Source organism: Helicoverpa zea, chromosome 20, assembly GCF_022581195.2.
Source record: "Helicoverpa zea isolate HzStark_Cry1AcR chromosome 20, ilHelZeax1.1, whole genome shotgun sequence".
Classification (NCBI taxonomy): domain Eukaryota; kingdom Metazoa; phylum Arthropoda; class Insecta; order Lepidoptera; family Noctuidae; genus Helicoverpa; species Helicoverpa zea.
The window spans coordinates 6,768,353-6,788,113 of NC_061471.1; the positions used below are offsets into that span (position 1 = coordinate 6,768,353).

Consider the following 19,761-nt stretch of genomic DNA (forward strand, 5'->3'; position numbering starts at 1 on the left):
ACGTGGTCAGGAGGTAAGTGTTCATACAAAAGTGCCCCTGGTACTTCTGGTAGTACTTTTGACCAGTACCAACGGCAACAAACTGAGCAAATTAACTATTATTCATATGTCGAGATTTTAAGAATATATCTATGCATAGGTACCTCATCATCAGCCTATCGCAGTCCACTGCTGGGACATAGGCCTCTCCAAGTGCACGCCACTGAGATCGATTTTCGGCTGCTCGCATCCAGCTCCTGCCAGCCGTCTTGCGCAAGTCATCACTACACCGTGCCTGAGGACGTCCTACACTACGTTTGCCGAGGCGTGGTCTCCACTCTAGAACTCGTTTACCCCCAACGGTTATCGGTTCTTCGGCTAATATGGCCAGCCCACTGCCACCTTCAGCTTGCTGATTCGGTGGGCTATGTCGATGACCTTGGTTCTCTGACGGATTACCTCATTTCTGATGCGATCCCCTCAGAGAAATGCCGAGCATAGCTCTTTCCATAGCCCGCTGAGCGACTTTAAACTTGTGGACCAGCCGTACCGTCAGTGTCTACGTTTCGGCTCCGTAAGTCAGGACAGGTAGGACGCACTGATTGAAGACTTTTGTCTTTAGGCACTGTGGGATCGACGATGTTAGGACTCGACGTAGCTTCCCAAATGCAGCCCAACCAACTGAATTCTCCTATTCACCTCGTCCTCAAAGTTGGTTTCTACCTAACTGCAATGTCTGCCCGAGGTATACATATTTCCGAACAACTCGAGAAACGGCGCCGTGTATCGCAATCGGTTTCCGGTAGAACATGTTCATTGAACATGACCTTGGTTTTGTCCAAGTCATCAGTAGGCGATGCGTAGAGAAGATTTCAGCCAGGTCGTTCTAGCATCTGTTGTAGGTCCTGCAGCGTTTCCGCCAGATGAGGATATCGTCAGCAAATCGCAAGTGAGAGATGTGTTCGCCATTGATGTGATGCCGCGTCCTTTCAGTTCAGCGTCTTGAACATATCCTCCATTGCATTAGTGAACAGTTTTCGGGGAAATAACATCACCTTGTCTCACTCCTCGATGCAACGGTATGGGCTTTGTTTGCTGATTCTGTACTTGGACGGACATTGTAGAGGCTTCGTAGAGACATCTCATCTCTTGGATGTGTGAGGTACGCTTCGCTAACCACCCCACAAACATGGGATTGAAGACCGCTCGCGCCGAACCGTTATATTTACGTTCGTGTATCTCGCTTCTTCCGCCGCAGAAGACCAGTGACGAAAACAAATATCGTTACGTCCTGGGCCAACTACAACCGGACCGACCTTCAACATGTCACAGACATCGTGATCAAGCCGCCAGAAACTAAGAAGTACGAGGCCATCAACAACGCAGCCTGGAAACCGCTAGCATTCTTTTCCAAAACATTGAGTGCTACGCAATCACGATACAGCACGTATGATCGCGAAATACTAGCGATCTACGCGGCTGTGAAACATTTTCGAAGACTCATCGAAGGCTGTGACGTCACCGCTACACTGATCACAAACCGCAGTCCTATGCGCTCTCAAGGCCGCAAAGTAGCAGCGACACTCAGCGACGTGAGCGACAACTCCACTTTATCAGTCAATTCGTCAAGAACATCGTGTACGTAAAGGGAGAAGAAAACTCAGTGCGCTGACGCCTTATCTCGATTGGACGAAATACAATGCCGTCAAACATCGACTACGACAAGTTATCACGTGATCAAGATCAAGACGATGAGCTTGAAAACAATTGAAGCTGCAGCCGAATTTAAAATTCATCTCAGTTACTTTGCCTGGCACGCAACGACCAATCACGTGCGAGATGTCAAACGTCCACGCTTCGCCCATACTTACCACCGGCACATCGTTTTGCTGCATTCAAAGCGCAACATGATCTCTCCACTCTGGTATCAAGGCGACCTAGGAAGCAAGTGACATCGAAGTTCTTCTGGCATCCATGAACAAAGACGTAACAACGTGGACAAGAAACTGCGTCGGCTGTCAGCGAGCAAAAGTACATCGTCACGTCGTCACGGCCGCTAGAAGTTTCCCGCCATCTCAACTCTTCGAACACATACATATCGATATAGTCGGCCCACTTCGACTATCTTACGATTATCGATATTGTGTTACGATCATGGAACAGATTTTACAAAGTGGCCAGAAGCTGTACCAGTGCGCGAAATAACAGCTGAGATCGTCGCAAAAGCGCTGTATGAAAACTGGATTGCGAGATTCGGCTGCCCCACTACGTATATCAAACCGATCAAGGCAGGCAGTTTGAATCGTCGTTGTTCAGCGCGCTAATGAAGAAACTCGGCATTACCACGCATACGTACAACTGCATACCATCCGCAGTCAAACGGTCAAATAGAGCCGCTGGCATCGTACGCTAAAAGCTGCGTTAATGGCTAGAGGCGCAAATACCAACTGGAGTGACGAATTCCCACCGTTACTACTTGGCCTCCGAACAGCGCCTGCGTGAAGACAACAACCTAAGTCCCGCGCTAATGACCTACGGTTCTACGCCTACGTGTGCCATCGGATTTCTTTCGCGCCCCGACCTACTTACAATTAACATGTCGGACGAAGATTTCGTACGCTGCCTCACACAAACGATGACGTCACTCTCACCTTCGTGCACTACCGCGAGAAACATCAGCCAGTCCCTTCATACATAAGGACCTCGGTAACGTGCACACACGTCTTTGTGAGGAACGATACCGTTCGAGCGCCGCTGACACCACCCTACGATGGACCGTATCCTGTGCTACAGAGGACACGAAAAATTCTTCAAGATAACAGCTACGAATCGAGAGACAGTTGTATCGCTGGATAGACTGAAACCGGCATACATCTGCAACGAAAATGATTCGCCAAACACTACGTGTCCTACGAGTACACCGAGCATCGTGGATCCTGTACCTTCACAGCAACCCTACGTCACCAGGACCGGCAGAGTATGCAAGCCAAACGTACGCTTCGCTTAAGGGGGGGGGGGGGTACTAGTGAGGTACGCTTCGCTACACCACCACAACATGGGATTGAAGACGCTCCGCGCCGAACGCGTTATATTTACGTTCGTGCTATCTCGCTCGCGCGCGCATCTGTCTCGTTTCTTTTAGGTACTCACAGAGTCTTATCAGAGCGTTCTTATTGGACAATCGCGCGACGCTCTCGCTTGAGCGTTAACACTACTTCGGCCCCTGTTATTTTAGACTTAAGCTCGTTCTGTATTTACAAATATACGATATACTATACTCTTCTACTTTACACACCACATTTGCTGTTTTATTTATCAACTTTACTGCATTGCTGCTACAGATGTATCGGCAGTCTACTTGACAACGCTGCAGGGACTCCAGAACAGACCAGATTTCAACCGAGTCAAAGGCCTTCTCATCAGTCTACAAATGCTAGACACAGGGGCTGATTATACTCTTCGGTCTTCTGTATAATCTGCCGCACTGTATGGATGTGGTCTATGGTGCCGTACCCGCTCCGAAACCCAGCCTGCTCCGGTGGTTGGAATTCGTCGAGACTTCGCTCAAGTCGGTTCGTGATCACTCTTGAGAACAGCTTATAGACGTGGCTTAGAAGGGAAATGGGTCGATAGTTCTTCAGCTGGGTTTTGACTCCCTTTTTGAAGAACAAGACGACCACACTCTTACTCCACGCCTCTGAAGTTCTCCCTTCAAACAGGACGGCATTAAAAAGCTTCTGGAGCTCCCCCAGTACGGGCTTACCTCCTGCTTTTAATAGCTCTGTCGTAATGCCATCCTCGCTAGGGGCTTTTCCATTTTTGAGCTGTCTCAGAGCGATCTCGATTTCACCACTGCTGACTTCTGGCAGGTCTTCGGTGAAATGGCGTGTTAATGTGGCTCTAGAATCTTCATTTCCGGGATCAGGTCGAGATGCATGCGATGCGTATAACCGGCCATAGAAATTTTCCACTTCCGAAAGAACTGCCGGCACCGAAGAAACGACTTCTCCACTTGTTGTGGTCAGCTTCGTCAAGTGGCTTCTTCCAAGAGATTGTACGAACACCTTTGACCCCCGATTCAGCTCAATTGCTCTTTCAATGTCAAGAGTATTGGAGCACTGGAGGTCGCGTCGTACGTGCTTGTTGATCTCTTGGTTTAGAGCCCGCTTAGCTGACGAAGTGACAGGCGGGTTTTCACGTCGTTTCTTCATAAGCCCTAATGTCTCTTCCGAAAGCTTTGATTTCTTGCTCTTACGCTTCATGTTACAGAATCTCGAACCTTCCTCCCTGAGGATCCGAACCACATATTCGTGGTTCTGGTTAACGTCTGTTGTGGTTAGCATAGGTACCTACGGCTACATATCCTTACCTATATCGATATACGTCGTCGTCACTAGAACAAAAGACAGCGGGATCAGGGGTCAGGCTTGAAATAAAATACCAGTTTCCTTATTAAAGTGTTTCATTACATCTGTTGTCCAACAATAAAATATTTAATACCTAAACTTAAAATAAGCGTGTGTCTTGTCAGACACATGATACTTTTAAAACCATCTGCAATGACTTCAAAAAAATCTAGAAATCAATTGAGTAGAGTTTTAATGGAAATCATAACAAATAAATCTATTCATGTTTATCAATGCGTTCTTGTGATGTGTACGTCATCTCGATATCTTCAGTGTCCCTCGGCGTCTTGACTGGGGTGACAATGAGAGAGGTGGGGACGGAGTCCTGGCCCTGCTCCACGGAGGCAGTCACCAGCTCAGTGGTCACTGTGGGCTCAGACCGCATCGATGCGTTGTCACGTTTGCTCGGAGAACTTTGGTTAGACCTTTGATGATACTTTTGACTCTTCAGCAGGTGTGGTATGACTTTCTGTAAATAAGTTAAAGATGACAATCAACAAGCCATTAGGCTTGTGAACAACAGTTCTATACCTACACTAAATGATTAAATATTCATATATTCAAAGTACAAATGAAATAAATTGGTGACTACCGACATCGGGTATAGGGACCAAGCTACTAGTGGTGGTAGAAGTAATGCCTCCTGAATCTGTCCCTTAATCTAGTCACATTAAGAGATATATTTCTATTAGCTGCTGGAGTTAGAATGGGTGGTGCGTGAATTGTAATAGATTGTCTAATTCTAATTAGTCTTCATTGACTTCATTTCATAATTAGAGTTTTAATTTGTAACATAATCTAGAAAATGCAAAGGAAGCAGGAGGAACTAAACGTAACCTGTTGCGGGTCCTTAGTAAGATAAACATCAGTGCGCCTGAGCACGAAGTCGGGGGCAGCGAGGCACCGCGCCAGCAGCAACGCCGCCGCACACGCCCAGCTCGCCAGCACGCCGGCGCTGGCGGCCCGGGTAGCCGCCGCACGGCTGCTGAAGCCCCACGTCGCGTTCCATCGCAACTCTAAGAACGGGTCTGCTGATGAACACCTGCAACGAATTATGATTTGTAAATTAAGGAATTCTACTCTAGTTCTAAACCCGGTCATTTAAGGGTGGGTTGTATAATGAAATTGTAATGATAACTAAAGGATACCATGAAAGCCATTGGTCAAATCGGCCACTGGTTCAGTTACCGAAATAAATAAATATCTACATAGAAATCGGGCATATAATAATCTTTCCTAATATTTAAAACGTGGCGTGTTAAGGGGGGTAAAATTGGTTGTTTTCACAATTTCAAACGATTTTCAACTAAAGATTCTTCATCGTTTATAAGGATTTTACCTACATACCTACAAATCATGGTAAAGAATAGGTACTCACGTAGTAGAATTACTGACGTCATAGAAGGCTGCACAGAATGCGTGCAAGCCTCCGTTGGTCAAAGTGAAGCTGTGACCAGTTACGCCCACCATCACTAGCGCGAACAATAGCGCTGGGGCTAGGATGCGCCATGGTTGAGGTAATCTGAAAAATATAAAGAGTAATATAAGTAGGTAAGCATCAGTAGGTACAAATTCTTGCCTTCGGACCTTAAATCTTATTTGTGCGGCACCATTGCTCACACTAAAAAAAACTCGTTATTTTGGTTCTCTCTGTACTTAGTTAATTAATTTTACTGAGAAATTAGCTGCCATTTGAAAGATGTGTTTATCTTTTAATTAACGGCGGCGTTTAATTATCTGACAATTCTGACATCAAGTTAACAAGACTTTTTAAATCTTCCGTATTGTGACCTCATTGGACAATTGCCAGCCAGTGAGCCCAATTCCATGTTGTTCCAAATACGACGTGTCTTGTTTGTTGTTAATTGTCTTGTCCAGAATTTGAATGATTCCAATATTTTATTTGTTTAGTAAATTATCGCGAACCATTTATGAATACAGAACTTGTGACAGAGAATCGATTAATCAGTTTCGAAATTCAGGTTTGCGCGGGATCAATCCCTTATAGATAGTTCAACTCAGATTTGCGCGCGGCCCTATGTGTGCGTCGGCTTGTAAATATACAACTTTCATTCGTGTGACAGTGACGTCGTCCGAGCATGACGTGTTCTTATCGCTTTTTGTTATGGGTACAGTCGTTTACGAAAATGTCTAGTTCTTCACGGAGAAAATGTTTTAAGGAGTCAGGTAGCGTTTCAAAAAAATGAAACAACATTCAAAGCTTTTTATTATTACATTTTACAGTTTATCATTATTTTCTCATACGGCTTTTCAAATTGACATTGACAGTATCTAAGAAATAAATGAAGTGAAATATCTAAGATGAATTAAATACTCCTTACATATTTTCTAGCTCGGGGTACGCGGACAATAAATAAATGTGTGGACTAAGAATGTAAAAGACCTATAATTTAGTATAATAATGGAAACAAAATGTGTGGGGAATTTTAAAAAATTATATTGCTTCGCATAATGTCGACCAAAATAAGACGGAAATAATGAAACTCATAAATGAACGTTTAAGTCAAATTGATGAAGGGATGTTGGGTAATACTTGTCGACATGTACAAAAGAAAAAAGAAGAATACTATAGACATTTTGACATGGAGTCAGAATTTATAATTAACATTGGTGAAAGTAGCGAATCCGAAAATTCATCATTTGATTTTTCAAGTAGCGATACAGAATCATTATAAATAAATAAACTAAATTACGTAATAACTGTACTTTAAACAGCCGTATACAACCCCTAAATAACTGTATTTGTACCCGACTGTACCTCTTGTCACGCACACAAAGTCACTGTGTATGTACAAGGGTTACCCACACATAAGGCAGCGCGCAAGACTGAGTTGAACTTACTATACCATATTAATTCGACATTAATAAGGTTGGCGGTCTGCTTAATTTGTGGGCCGCTACAACATGTATGTGTTTATAAATAAATTAACTACCTAAGAGTCGTCTACTAATAAAAATATAGTACCGCTACCATTGCTATTTTCCTTGTTGCTGTTTTCCCTATATATTTCCTATTTAAAATTTGTCGTAATACGTACCCAGCTCGGGCGCGGCCTCCCCGAGGACACATGGTGAACATAGTGATCCAAACTGCTGCGAAGATCATGGACATCAATGGCGTATACTCGGCGAAGTCACAGTCATTGTTCGTCTCAAACAACGTCCTCGACACGTCCAGTACTAAGCGATGCGTTTTGTTTTCTGAAATCAGTTTGTAAAGGAAAATTAATTGCAAGATTACATAAATGACTCAGGAAGGGATACCTATATTTTATTTTGAAAATTATCTCATATATGAGCCCTAAGATATATTAGCAGAATTGTACCTTAAATTCAAACCATGCAGCTACGAGTAGGCATTTGATTATTCACTAAAATCTATCTATCAAGTTCACTTAGATAACTAATTAATCACGATCAAATCCAAAAGCAAAAAAAAAACGTTAGTAAAATTTGCCTCACAGTTAGTTAGTAATGATTCCTAAGTCTAAAAAAATCCACACTTGATGAAAATCAGACAATTGGTACAGTTACTTTTTATTTTCCTCTTCTCGAAGAGTGTTATTGAGAAGTGAGTAATCCATGGTATACCCACGTGATGTGACACAGGTCCTTGATCAGAAAATACAAAAGACTTAAAAATAGGGAAAGAAGAAGTTATAGGAATTTTAAAATAATGATTCCAAATTGAGTATGAACAATCATGTGCCTGTTATGCCACTAGGTATTTGCATAAACTTTAAGTCGTCTACACATTTTAAAAATGTTGATTATTATTCATGATTCAGTCTACAGACTGTTTATACCTGTGACTAACTACTATTATTGTACACTCACCAGTAAATATCTCGCTATCTACTGCTAGAGTTTCAGTTACAGCCGTGTCATTGTCAGGAGTCTCTCTCTTAACCTTCCCACTGTCATCATTCTGGACGGGTCCATTCCCTTGAGCATCGTCAGTTGCATTCTTAGTTAAATCATGGTATTCATTATAGTTTTGAGGGTTTGCAGCCTCGGGAAGCTCCACTACTCGGAACTCTAGTTGACGAGGATATAAAACGCAATTGCCATCCACCAACTGCATCGTATTTTGTAGAAACACGTAATTTGTGATGCCGAAAACGGCAGCACAAACGTACAGGATTAAGTGCCATGCTGGAAATGAAAAAAATATGCATTATTACTACTGGGGCCCGATTCTCCTAAGTAAATAATGTAAAAATCGAATAGTTTACTCGCAATATGATCGCAATAGCAGTTTCTGCTACTAGGTAATATAAGACCAATCGTATTCCAACGACATTCGATTGGTTTGCGATTGGTCTGCTATTTTGGTGATTTTGGTATATACGGTAGTTTGCTCTACAATCATATTGCAATCGTAAATCATTTGCAGACAAAATGATTAATTATTGAATGACAGAAAAGAATAAAAACGTTTATTTCAAAGCTTAAGTAAAAACAACGCAAACGCTTAAGTAAAATTAGGAGAATCGGGCCCCTGGTTGAATAAATACAAACAAAATTGTAATAATAAAATAAAAAGAAATCAATAGTCGGATAGGGTTAAGTAAATCTGAGTGCGTAGAATGAATCGCTTAGGCAACTTGAGTGACGTACGGGTACCTCCGAAGTACTGCAAAGATGTATTTTGACTAGACAACACCTAGAATTAGAAGTATTTGGTGGGGGAAGTTTGGGAATCGTTAAGTTGCATTAGGTATTATACAGGATCCAGAAATATAGAACGTAAATCAATATCAATTCGGAGTCACTTCCATTGTAACACAAAGTTTTTTTAATGTTTTGAATTAAACCGGTCTCAAAAAGGTGTGGTGCGGGCAGACGTGAGGTCATTCTGACATAAGACCGATAACCGATGAGTACATTATATGATGAGTACATACTCGACACGCTCGTTATCCGGCTGATTGACTTTACGATTAGTCTTTAATATTCCGCTAATTTTCACGGCAAACAGATGAACTCATTCTCTTGACTCTGGATTAGCACTTTGGCAGCGAAGTGCTAGATCTGCTAGAACGGGTCGCTTGTGAAATAAAGCTATGTTTATTTTCTCGTTTGGCGAAGTCTGTGTTTGAAGACAGTAGACCATTTTTATATTTCAATGAAATCATGTTATTATTTATAGGAATTCCGAACACAGTTTATTGTTCGTTTTATTCGTTTGTGTCAGTTTATTGGATATAAACCATAAATAACTTGTATGTTTATACAAGCCTGGTGTTTTAGTGTCAGTAACGATATAATCGAAAGTATTTTTAGTCCATACGTATCTTATCTTATATGTCTACTTATTTCAAAAACTAGTTCACTGATGCATTATTGACTCACGTTTAACGATAGGTAAAGATAACGATACTTATCTTTAAAGTTAGTAAAATAGCGTATTGCAAAAAAATGTGCTTAGCGCAGTACTGGAAAACCCTCAAAAACCCATATAAATAGTAAGTTCCGCTCTTACCTACTCAGGCTAAAAATGGGTCCCTCAGACCTCAGAACAGACACTTTTCGCAGTCTCTATTTTCTTCTGAGTAGAAAGAAGTTTATAAATGTACATATATTCAAAACTTTTCATATTTTTGCTACAGGCCTCAATTTTTCTTGGCTTTTTTTTAAAGACGTCAAAAATCATCAAATGACCCCTCCCGCTGTGGGTTAGCAGCGAAAACCGTCGTGTTTCGTCATAGGCCTTTTATGTACCAGGGCCGCGGTATCTCTTTCGAACAAACCGCAGTACAATTTTTCTTGGCTTGGATTAAAACTAAAACTTGGACTGTAATTCGATTTTCCTCACCTTTCCATACGCTGAGTTGCTTGGAGGACTTCTCCTCCAAGTCGTAGTAGTCATACAGTAGTATCGTCATATTCGCTTCACTCCATGGTCATGGCAACTCTGGAAAATTATATTGGAAATCATTATTGAAGGGAATTGGCAATCGTTATCGTAATTATCGTTGTTGGTGTAGTCTATAGACTACAATGGTATAGCTGTTAAATGGGGTTATATAGATGTCCTGTGAAAAAATATTTTAAGATATTTAATCTATACTAATATTATAAAGATGAAAACTTTGTTTGTTTGTTTGGTTGTAATGGATAAACTCAAAAACTACTGGACCGTTTTTAAATATTCTTTCACCATTAGAAAGCTATATTATCTGCGAGTAACATAGGCTATATTTTATCCCGGTGCGGGCAGTAGCTCCCACGGGACGCGGGTGAAATCACGGGAAAACGGCTAGTTACCAAATATACTTGAGGTTACTCCATGTTCGTTTTAGAATCAGGCAATTTAATGTTTCCCGAATTTCCTCTGTACAATAGTGTGCGAATTTAGGACACCGATTAATTGGCAGTTTCAGCTTGACACGCCAACTAACGCTGTTATTCATATTACTTTATTAAGTAGATCAGCTCATCAGCCATTTGTTACTGTCTACCAATTAGCGTATTGGATTCGGTAGTCCCTAGAGACGAGAATTTACGATCACAATTAATGTGGTTATTCCTTATGGTAACGAAACTTCGTGTTTTGCCGAATGTAGGACAGTTGTCGAGTAATGAGTATCGACTACGTTGAACACAATTGACGCCTATGGTGGTTTTAAATTAACTGTTTCGCACACTGGGTTATTTTTATCGCACTACGTTTGTACGAAATGGCGTTAACCACAAGGCTGTTTGGTATCCTTGTTGTTAATGTCGTCAATGTTTATGCATGGTTCTGGAAAACGTGGCACGATACACAGAAGCTTTTCTTTCTAATCTTTATTGAAGTATCTGACTGTAGCCTGTATTGGAAAAGTCATTAATTTTCCAAAATTTTCGTGAAACTAGTATTATGTTTTTCAGTCTTTAACTTTAACAACTCTAACTCTATCTATAATATAGAGATGACAAAAGGGAAATTCCATTTCTATTGAAGTTGAAGCAGGAAATACTTATTGTTTTAACACGTAATATTACGTATTGTTTTAAATTCCAGACATTATTTGATTCGTACACACCGTTAAGAAGCCTATTATTAGAAAGAACTATAGTTATTTTTGAAAGTTTATTGTTAGATTTCAGCAGCGTGACCGATCTTGAGATATTAGCCCGCAACAGTTTTTTTATTCAATTAGATTTTTTATTTATTTATAAATTAAGCCATATTCCGTTCTCCAAACAGACCTACATAATACGTACTATGAACGTATATAAGGATTAAAAATCTGTACCTTTATCATTAAACTGATATAGAGAGCCACCATGGGTGGCTGATGATGCGCATAGATTTTTTAATCATTTTTGTCTCTGTTTGAGATATCGTTTGGATGCTTGTTCGGGCGTCAGTTTGTTCCAGAATTATAAATGAATGATAAAGGTCCAAGGGCACAGGGACTGGTCAGTTAATCATGGGGAAATATACTCTAGATATAGCAACAGGAAATACCAACACAACTAGCCAGACGTTCATGAGTTATTTATTGGACAAAAGTTATGTTATAAAACGTGTTGCTTTTAATATTCAAAATGCGTTTAATCTCAGACCGAAAGTATGGATTTTTAGAAGATCGAGCTAGATCTTGGTGATAAGTAGTAGTAGTACTGTGGCTGAATTTATTCATTACTAGCGACACGCTCCGGCTTCGCACGGGATATCAGTACCTATTTCCCTACTATTTAATGGATGTACATATAAACCTTCCTCTTTAATCACTCTATCTATTAAAAAAAAACCGCATGAAAATCGTTTGCATAGTTTTGAAGATTTACGCGTACAAATGGGACATAGGGACAGAAAAAGCGATTTTGTTTTATACTATGTAGTGAAGATCCATTTTATAACAAAAAATATGATGGGAAAGCTACAGCATATAATTAATAAACACCTTCTCCTATAATAAATTACTATCAATAGCTGTTGCAATGTTTGACGTTCGTACCTCGGAAAACGTGAGGAATGTACTTCTGGTAGGATTGGTGCAATAAATATAAATCGACGATATGTTTCAACTACAGTTGATTTTATTTGTCACCATTCCTAAAATAAACTAAAGATGAGTGTCTCATCGCGTCAAATTCGAGGTAAGCGTATATAAACAAGATATTTAGGTATTTTCATGTATAATTATTCATGTTTAAGTTATGATCTCGTCCATTAGACCGGAAAATTAGATTTGTAAATTAATAATACTGAGTGAGCAATATCCAAATATAGTAGCAGACTGCGGGTCTTTTAATGAAAATGATCAAAAGAACACAAATTAGTTTTGTTTGCAATCAAATGTCCATGAACCGAATACAATAAGATCAATATATATGTATGCACAATCACGTCATTCCTATTTACTAATTTAATGTATTGTATGTGATATTTTGGAGTATTTGGTACAAAATATCGGCGTCTTGGTTCAATACACGGCCGAGGTCACCCAGTTCGAATGTGATGTGTTTTTCGTTACTATGGTCACTGTTCAAGTTTATTGGACACCTATATTTAAGCATTACGTACGTACACCTCTGTTACCCATGGCCTCTACCAACTAACAGTTTCTGTCTAAATTATATCATGTTTTAAATTGCACAGGAATTTTCTTTTGACTAATAGATTTTCAGTAAAGACACTAAAATTTAAAATGAGTCTTACTATGAAATTCTGCAAGTTTATTTCTGAAGCCGTAAATACAAATCATTGGTCATGAATCTATTCTAAGATTAGGTGTTTGACAGAGGTGATCGGAGTTAACGTTAATGACCTCATCTGCATAATATGTGTGAGCGTGAGATTCGTCAAGCAAGATTGTACGGGTAAATAAATAGGTAAATCAATCGGGGGATGGAATAAGCTTAGGCTAGCATGATTTTAAATCCAGTGAAAACTTTTAGTTGGAGTTTGCAGTAATTTTTGAAGCCTAACCATCTGAAATCAATTTGAACGGTAAGCAACTTGAACAGTGCAGCGTTTTGTGCTACATGGAAACTCTTTGCCCAACTCTTCACAGAACAGAAGGATATCTAAGCAGATACCTATGTATATTCTACCTACATCGGTATCCTTGCTATTTACGCATTACGCGTTCACAATAATAGACTTTATGTTGATAAATATTGAATGATTTCCCTCGAGGTTCTACTCCAGTGGATTATTGGCGAGAATAAACATACTTTATGCAATACAAGGCCGCGTTTATTACCTATGTGTGTTTTAATGAATTAGTTTTATTAGAGCGAGGGAGAGAAAACACGTAATTCAATAACTATATCACGTTGTTAGCATCATTATTCGTCATGGTCATTGCTGATGTTGGATATGCCCAGCATTTATAAATCACCTTATATGGGCTGAGTAAATTAAGCCTTTCGACCACGCCATCTAGATATGGATCTTGTAAGTACAGCTAAATTAGGGCTAAATTAGGCCATTAATTCATAAAATTGCTATCCTCGAACTTGGTTGTGAAAGTCAGAGAACGTCCGGCAAGACTGATGCTATCAAAGACAAGAAAGGGCATTTCGTCTAGCTATAGCTAGCTAAAGATTATGGATAACGTTTCTGATCATCGTGGCTCTCATAGGCGGGTGAATTTCCCGCGACCAAAAATTGCGTGGCATCGATGAAATCGGTACTAAAAATCATGGTTATGATATTCTAATATTTTTTTCTAAGTAGGTGAAATAGTAATCTATGTGTAGCACTAAATATTTTGTTAATAGGATTAATTGGTTCTCCAAAAAAAATAATTAAACCTCAAAATCTTTCATTGCCGTGTCTGTCCACACGTCACCTTCATGTGTACTAGACCTTATTGATAAAAATGAATTAGTTATTTATATTAAAACCTAATTTTATTTGATTCGTGAATAGTTAAAGTATTGTTACGGACTACATTTGTTCAAATATTTAAACAATACAACAAATGGTAAATAAAAAATAGTTTGTCCCAGAACTACCATTCATCGCCATGTCCTAAACATATTTGAGAATATTGCTTTTTCTAACGTTTTGCGTCCCTCCCGCTGTGCGCTAAATGTTGCATATTAGTGGACGTCAAGTGTTCAACGTAGAATCACGTGTGCAAGTGCCTGCGTTTTCGCGCCATAAATAAAAGTATTCAATTTTTTTACTGCTGGACATTTTTTCTTTCATTGTCGTGGATAGGTCTAACTTCTGTTTGAATAAGTTTATCCTCTTAATTGATCATTCGGTATAATGCCATTTATCTTATGTTTATTTGTGACGTGTTAATTACTGTGAATTATGAACAGATTTTTGTTTTTTTGATGTTTTAGCCTTGATATTCATCGCCGCGCTTTCATTTCCGTAGTTTCCGTGGTAAAAATTTGCTATGGCAATGAAAAAAATACATGGCAATGAAAAAATTTTCATTGCTATGCAGTCAACTACAAAAGATATTTCCACGTTCAGCTCACAAAATGATAAACTTACACACACACAACTCAACTTTCTCTGTCATTTGACACTCCATCACACGATAGACATTCAAACACGCACACACACACCATCTCACACATGCACATGGACTCACACAAACACACACACGTACGCACCTCCACATACACACGCACACACACTCACTTACACACTCACTCACATATACTACAGTCTAATTATGAACATAATAATGGATTGATTCTTTCTAGAAAGCCAAGATGCCTAAACCGAAACTATCGGAAGAGGAGAGAAAGGAAAGAAAAAGATTGTCTGAAAAAATCCGACGTGAAAAGTTCTTTCATTGCCATGGACGCATGTTTCATTGCCGTGCAGGCATGTTTCATCGACGTGGCATGAAAATTTTAATCTTGTATATCTCGTTAGTTTTTTAAGCTATCTACTAGATATTAAGTAAGATTACATATCTTATCAAAAACTTGAGTAAACACTATTTTTTCTTGTTCTAAAGTTGAAGAATAAAAAATCCACGGAAATGAAGATTTTATTGGACCTGTTGAAATTCACCCAGGCAAAAAAATAGGAATGTCGCAATGTGCGTATTTCCATAAATAACCGCTATTTTTATTAGCATTCTACTTATTACTTACCAACTTTAAATAGAATGAGTTTTATAACCCGAGTCTTTATGTTTTCTGTATCACATACATATATAATGCTGCTATTTTATGACAATTAAACTAATATTTAGTACAATTTTATTTGTACTGTTTGTTCAACTATTTGACGCACCAGCGTCTGATACCTCATCAATCTATTGCCTAATACCATTGTTAATGTTGTGTTGTAAGTAATTAACACCAGAGTTTAAACATTTGATTCCCAAACCATGACCTGGGATCATAAGTCGAGGCCTTGGGCACATAGCCACCTCACAGATCTAGTTCTCACAATTAGCTAATGATCTATCATGTTCTCATGCTCCTATTCATAGACAATTATTATGGTCTCGTCTACCTCGACGTGTTAATCATGACATCATTCGTACAGTTAATTTTAATTATCGAAACACAACTGAGACATAACTGTTCGAGGTGTATTTAATTAATTTAAATTTATGACTTTTTCGCATAGAAACGTTAATAAAAAACAGATGGAATGTGATACTTTTTCTATTATGTTATTTGGATCAAGTTTGTAAAAGTTCTCTTAAAGAATTAAATGCTGTTTTAAAGAACATTATGATAGAGATAGTTTCATCGGACAAACTTCTACTGAAAATTATTAGCTTTAGCGTATTTTCAATACTTCCGATCATCATTTTTAACTCCAGAAAGAACTAAAAAGAGAAACGAAAGTAATCTGCCAATCTTCACCTTTGCTTGACGTATTGAAGCAGTATAAAATCCATCAGTCAGACGGGATGACGTCAATAAAACCAGGTGTTCGACCTCAGACGGATCAGAAATACAATCCATTACCATCTCGCCAACAACAGATGCACTTGCCGTCAACAGCTTGGGTATAAATTGCAATTTGAAGACGTCCATCTTGAGCGGTACCTACACTTGAGAATACAAATGAAATACTTGGATCTTTAAAATGTATGGAAGAATCAATGTTCCGACTAAGAATTTTCCTCGATTCAGAGGCATTAAAAACCCAGTAATGGTTGAGGTTACACCTCCATTTGGAAAACCGTATTTCAGCGGGTTTTTTTATTTGGTTCATACCCTTTTCTCAAAAGGCGATAAGTAAATCACGCTATTTTACTAGGTGATAAGAGTTTTATTTGGAATACCTAGGTAGATATTTTATTCTTCTCTCTTTTAAAGTTTGAATTGGAAATATTGGTAGATCTACACTAACGTCTGGATTATTTGAACTTTTAAGTTCCAGGTCATCGCATATATTTTGAGTGAGACAGACAAAAAAAAGATACGTGACAAACGAATGTTGTTGACTGTATAATTATGTGTTGTCGTCTCGTAATCTCGTTCACGGGGATGACGTAATCTGTGGTAATACTCCCATTTAATATTCTGTTCTGCCACGCTTCGGCGCAGGAGCACGGCGTATGCGATCTTCATTGTTATACAGTTTATACTACGTTAAACTGATATTTCGTAAAACAGTTTAAATATGGAATTGATAAGCGTGTGTGCCAAATATCGGTTGGTTTAATGGCAATGATAAGATAAAAATGCAGCGCACCGTTCAATACTGATTAAACTTTATTAACAGTTCTCTCAAATTAGTAGGTACATTTAAACTGAAATGCATTAATTACCTGCTTATCTTTTGTCATGAAACGTTCATAAATTATGAACAAGATGCTGATATTTAACAGTTGAAAAGACAACACATTACGCCACCATCTGCACTTTCAATTAGGATAACCCAATAATACCTGACAGACAAGTCGGAAATACCTATTTCGGTAGCTAATTCGCTCCAGTTAATTTAGATACAGCTTTATATAATTTCTAAGATCTTTTTTTAAGATCTATGAATAAATAGATATTATTTAGCAGTCTACAACAAAATTAAATAATTTCCTCATTAACTTAAATAATATTTTGTTTGGCATTGTTTTATCAAAAATTCAGTTTGTGTTCCTGAAAACTACGTACCTATCAATATATGTTTGATCTGACAAATAAATAATTATTGAGGAATTGCTTGATGCGTCATTAGGCGTTTAAAGTAGAATACAGTGCAATGTAGGTGTCAAGTCCTGGCACAAAACATTAAAAAAATGGGAGTTGCCTTGAAGAAATGCTATTCTCATGACGAGGAAGTGATGAGTCTCGTTGAACCGGTATTTATGAAATATGTACCTAGTTCTAATCATAAAATTCTGCCTGTGAGTGAATACTTTGGGTCTAAGGACCTTTCTTTAGAGCTTTCAGAAAATATGCTTTATATTTAATAACTTAGATATGTGTTTGAAATTTTCCTAATATTTATTACATCAAGGTTTATTGTAGTCTCAAGTCGCACCATGGCCGGCCTCCAGACGATTGAAGGTCAAGGAGTTGGAGGACAATTGACTACGTAGGACCTTCTTGCGAATTATGGAGATACCCTTACGAGGTCACGCGAAACAATGAAGGCTGTCGCATTGTCATAAACAATTTTTTTTTGGATAATTCAACGCATTGCAGTGAGAATTTTCTCATGTTCACATACATCTAATATTTTTGGAACGAAATCTATGGATCTTTCAGAATAAGTAGGGAAAAGATCCTGTTTTACCATTTACTTAATCGAAAAATACTTATTGAAGACGTTAGAATTCGTTTCCATATGCTAGCTCTACATTTTAGTGAGGAATCTAGAAACAGAATATCTAATAGGTACATAGATGCTACTCTCAAAGAAGATGCGGATTCTGTTCACAGCGAGATCAATACTGCGTCTCAATTAATATCAACTCCGTAGGTAGTTTGAATCCATAATTTTTTTGGACCCCGTAAAGCTCAATGAATGATTTATCTCATTGTCTCCGAGATACGCTCTCCGCATCAAGTTTTTGTCAACGTTGTTTTTTTATAATAACAAGCCATTAAACTTCATTCCTACCTTATCTAAAATAGTATCCGTTCCAGGACGATATAACACCGATAAGTGTTTCACAAACAAATCACATTTTCATTGATAAAAATATATTTTGTGACAATAAATTGTTAGGAATGTTCGTATCAGGGAATACACTCACACGATTATTCTACTACGCATGCCGCGTTGACTGACTCCAATAAAATTCAATTCTATGAGATAAGCTGTTTTAGATCCGGAGCTTGCGTCTGTGGCGAATGCGCGGTCAGAAAAGAGACAAAGGGAAAACACGAGGTTCGAAGGCTACATAAGAAGGAGATGGCGATATATTTATCAGCTCCAACTGTGTAACCTCAGAACTTTTGACAGCTTTGTTTACGTGACGTAACCATATGATGTCATGGCAACGGCGCCATTTGCCATTTTCTTGGTTTTAGCGCGGGTTTTGTTTTGTATACAGTGAACCACGGAAATAACTTGCAGCTTAAAAGAACCATGCTATTATTACTGCTGCAATGGTCGAAATAATCTTTCCCACATAAGAGAGAAATCATAATTCCAATCTAAATGTAAATTTCTCTTATTGATTGTAATGTAAGGATAAAAAATGATTTTTCACACCATAGAGGAAAATGGTTCTAAATATGTGATTTCCCATGTAAATTCCTATAGCGTATTTGGAAGTATTTTTCCTCTTGTTGTATAATATTTATTATTCAAAATACAAACGTAGTTTTGTTGAACAAACTTTGGTAATCATAGGTAACCATTAACTTAGAATTTTGCTTGGAATTTCTCCGAAAGCATCTTATTTTACTATGTTATTGTAGGTACTGGGGTCAAAAGGGAAATATGAGCGTGTTTCTAAAATATACCTACTTAAACTTTATCGTTACTTTTTAATCTGTTCATAAAACAAGTAAGATGACCTATTTAGATAACTTTGATCTGACTTTACGTCTCTTTCATGCATATAAAGGAGTATAAGGACACGTTACAGTCGCATTGCACCAAGTAAGTCGGGTGTTTCGTAACTAAGAAACTGGGTTTATTCGGCTTGTACAGATTTTATCACATCCAGACAATCCATCGAAATCTTACGGTGCCTTAAGTTACTATCAAAGCAATGTGTAGCTGCATAATTATTTATATGCTACGGTTTTCGTATTCATTTCAATAAGGAGTTGGTAAGATGGTCAACAAATGGTTCTTAATGTAGAAGGCATTTGTTTTTACTATAAATCAGGTGTCATCACTACATGGGCAAGGGAGGAGAACACGGAGAACATTAATGACAAGACAGAGGATGGATCTGTTTGCTAAGTAGGTAGACGCGTGGCGACTGGTGTCTATGATATTTTAGCGGCCTACTGA

The 19,761-nt window shown here is 38.6% G+C and overlaps 1 protein-coding gene across 1 annotated transcript; it reads right to left on the reverse strand.

The window, feature by feature from the left end:
• Positions 1 to 4,423: 4,423 nt before the first annotated feature.
• LOC124640337 lies at positions 4,424 to 18,594 on the reverse strand. The gene is made up of 7 exons (XM_047178052.1): positions 18,412 to 18,594; positions 10,225 to 10,323; positions 8,244 to 8,561; positions 7,445 to 7,607; positions 5,764 to 5,907; positions 5,223 to 5,427; positions 4,424 to 4,854 (listed from the first exon to the last, which is right to left on the reverse strand). Exons 2-7 carry the CDS (start codon positions 10,292 to 10,294, stop codon positions 4,603 to 4,605), a joined length of 1,152 nt encoding a protein of 383 aa, XP_047034008.1. The 5' UTR covers positions 10,295 to 10,323; positions 18,412 to 18,594; the 3' UTR covers positions 4,424 to 4,602.
• Positions 18,595 to 19,761: the final 1,167 nt, after the last annotated feature.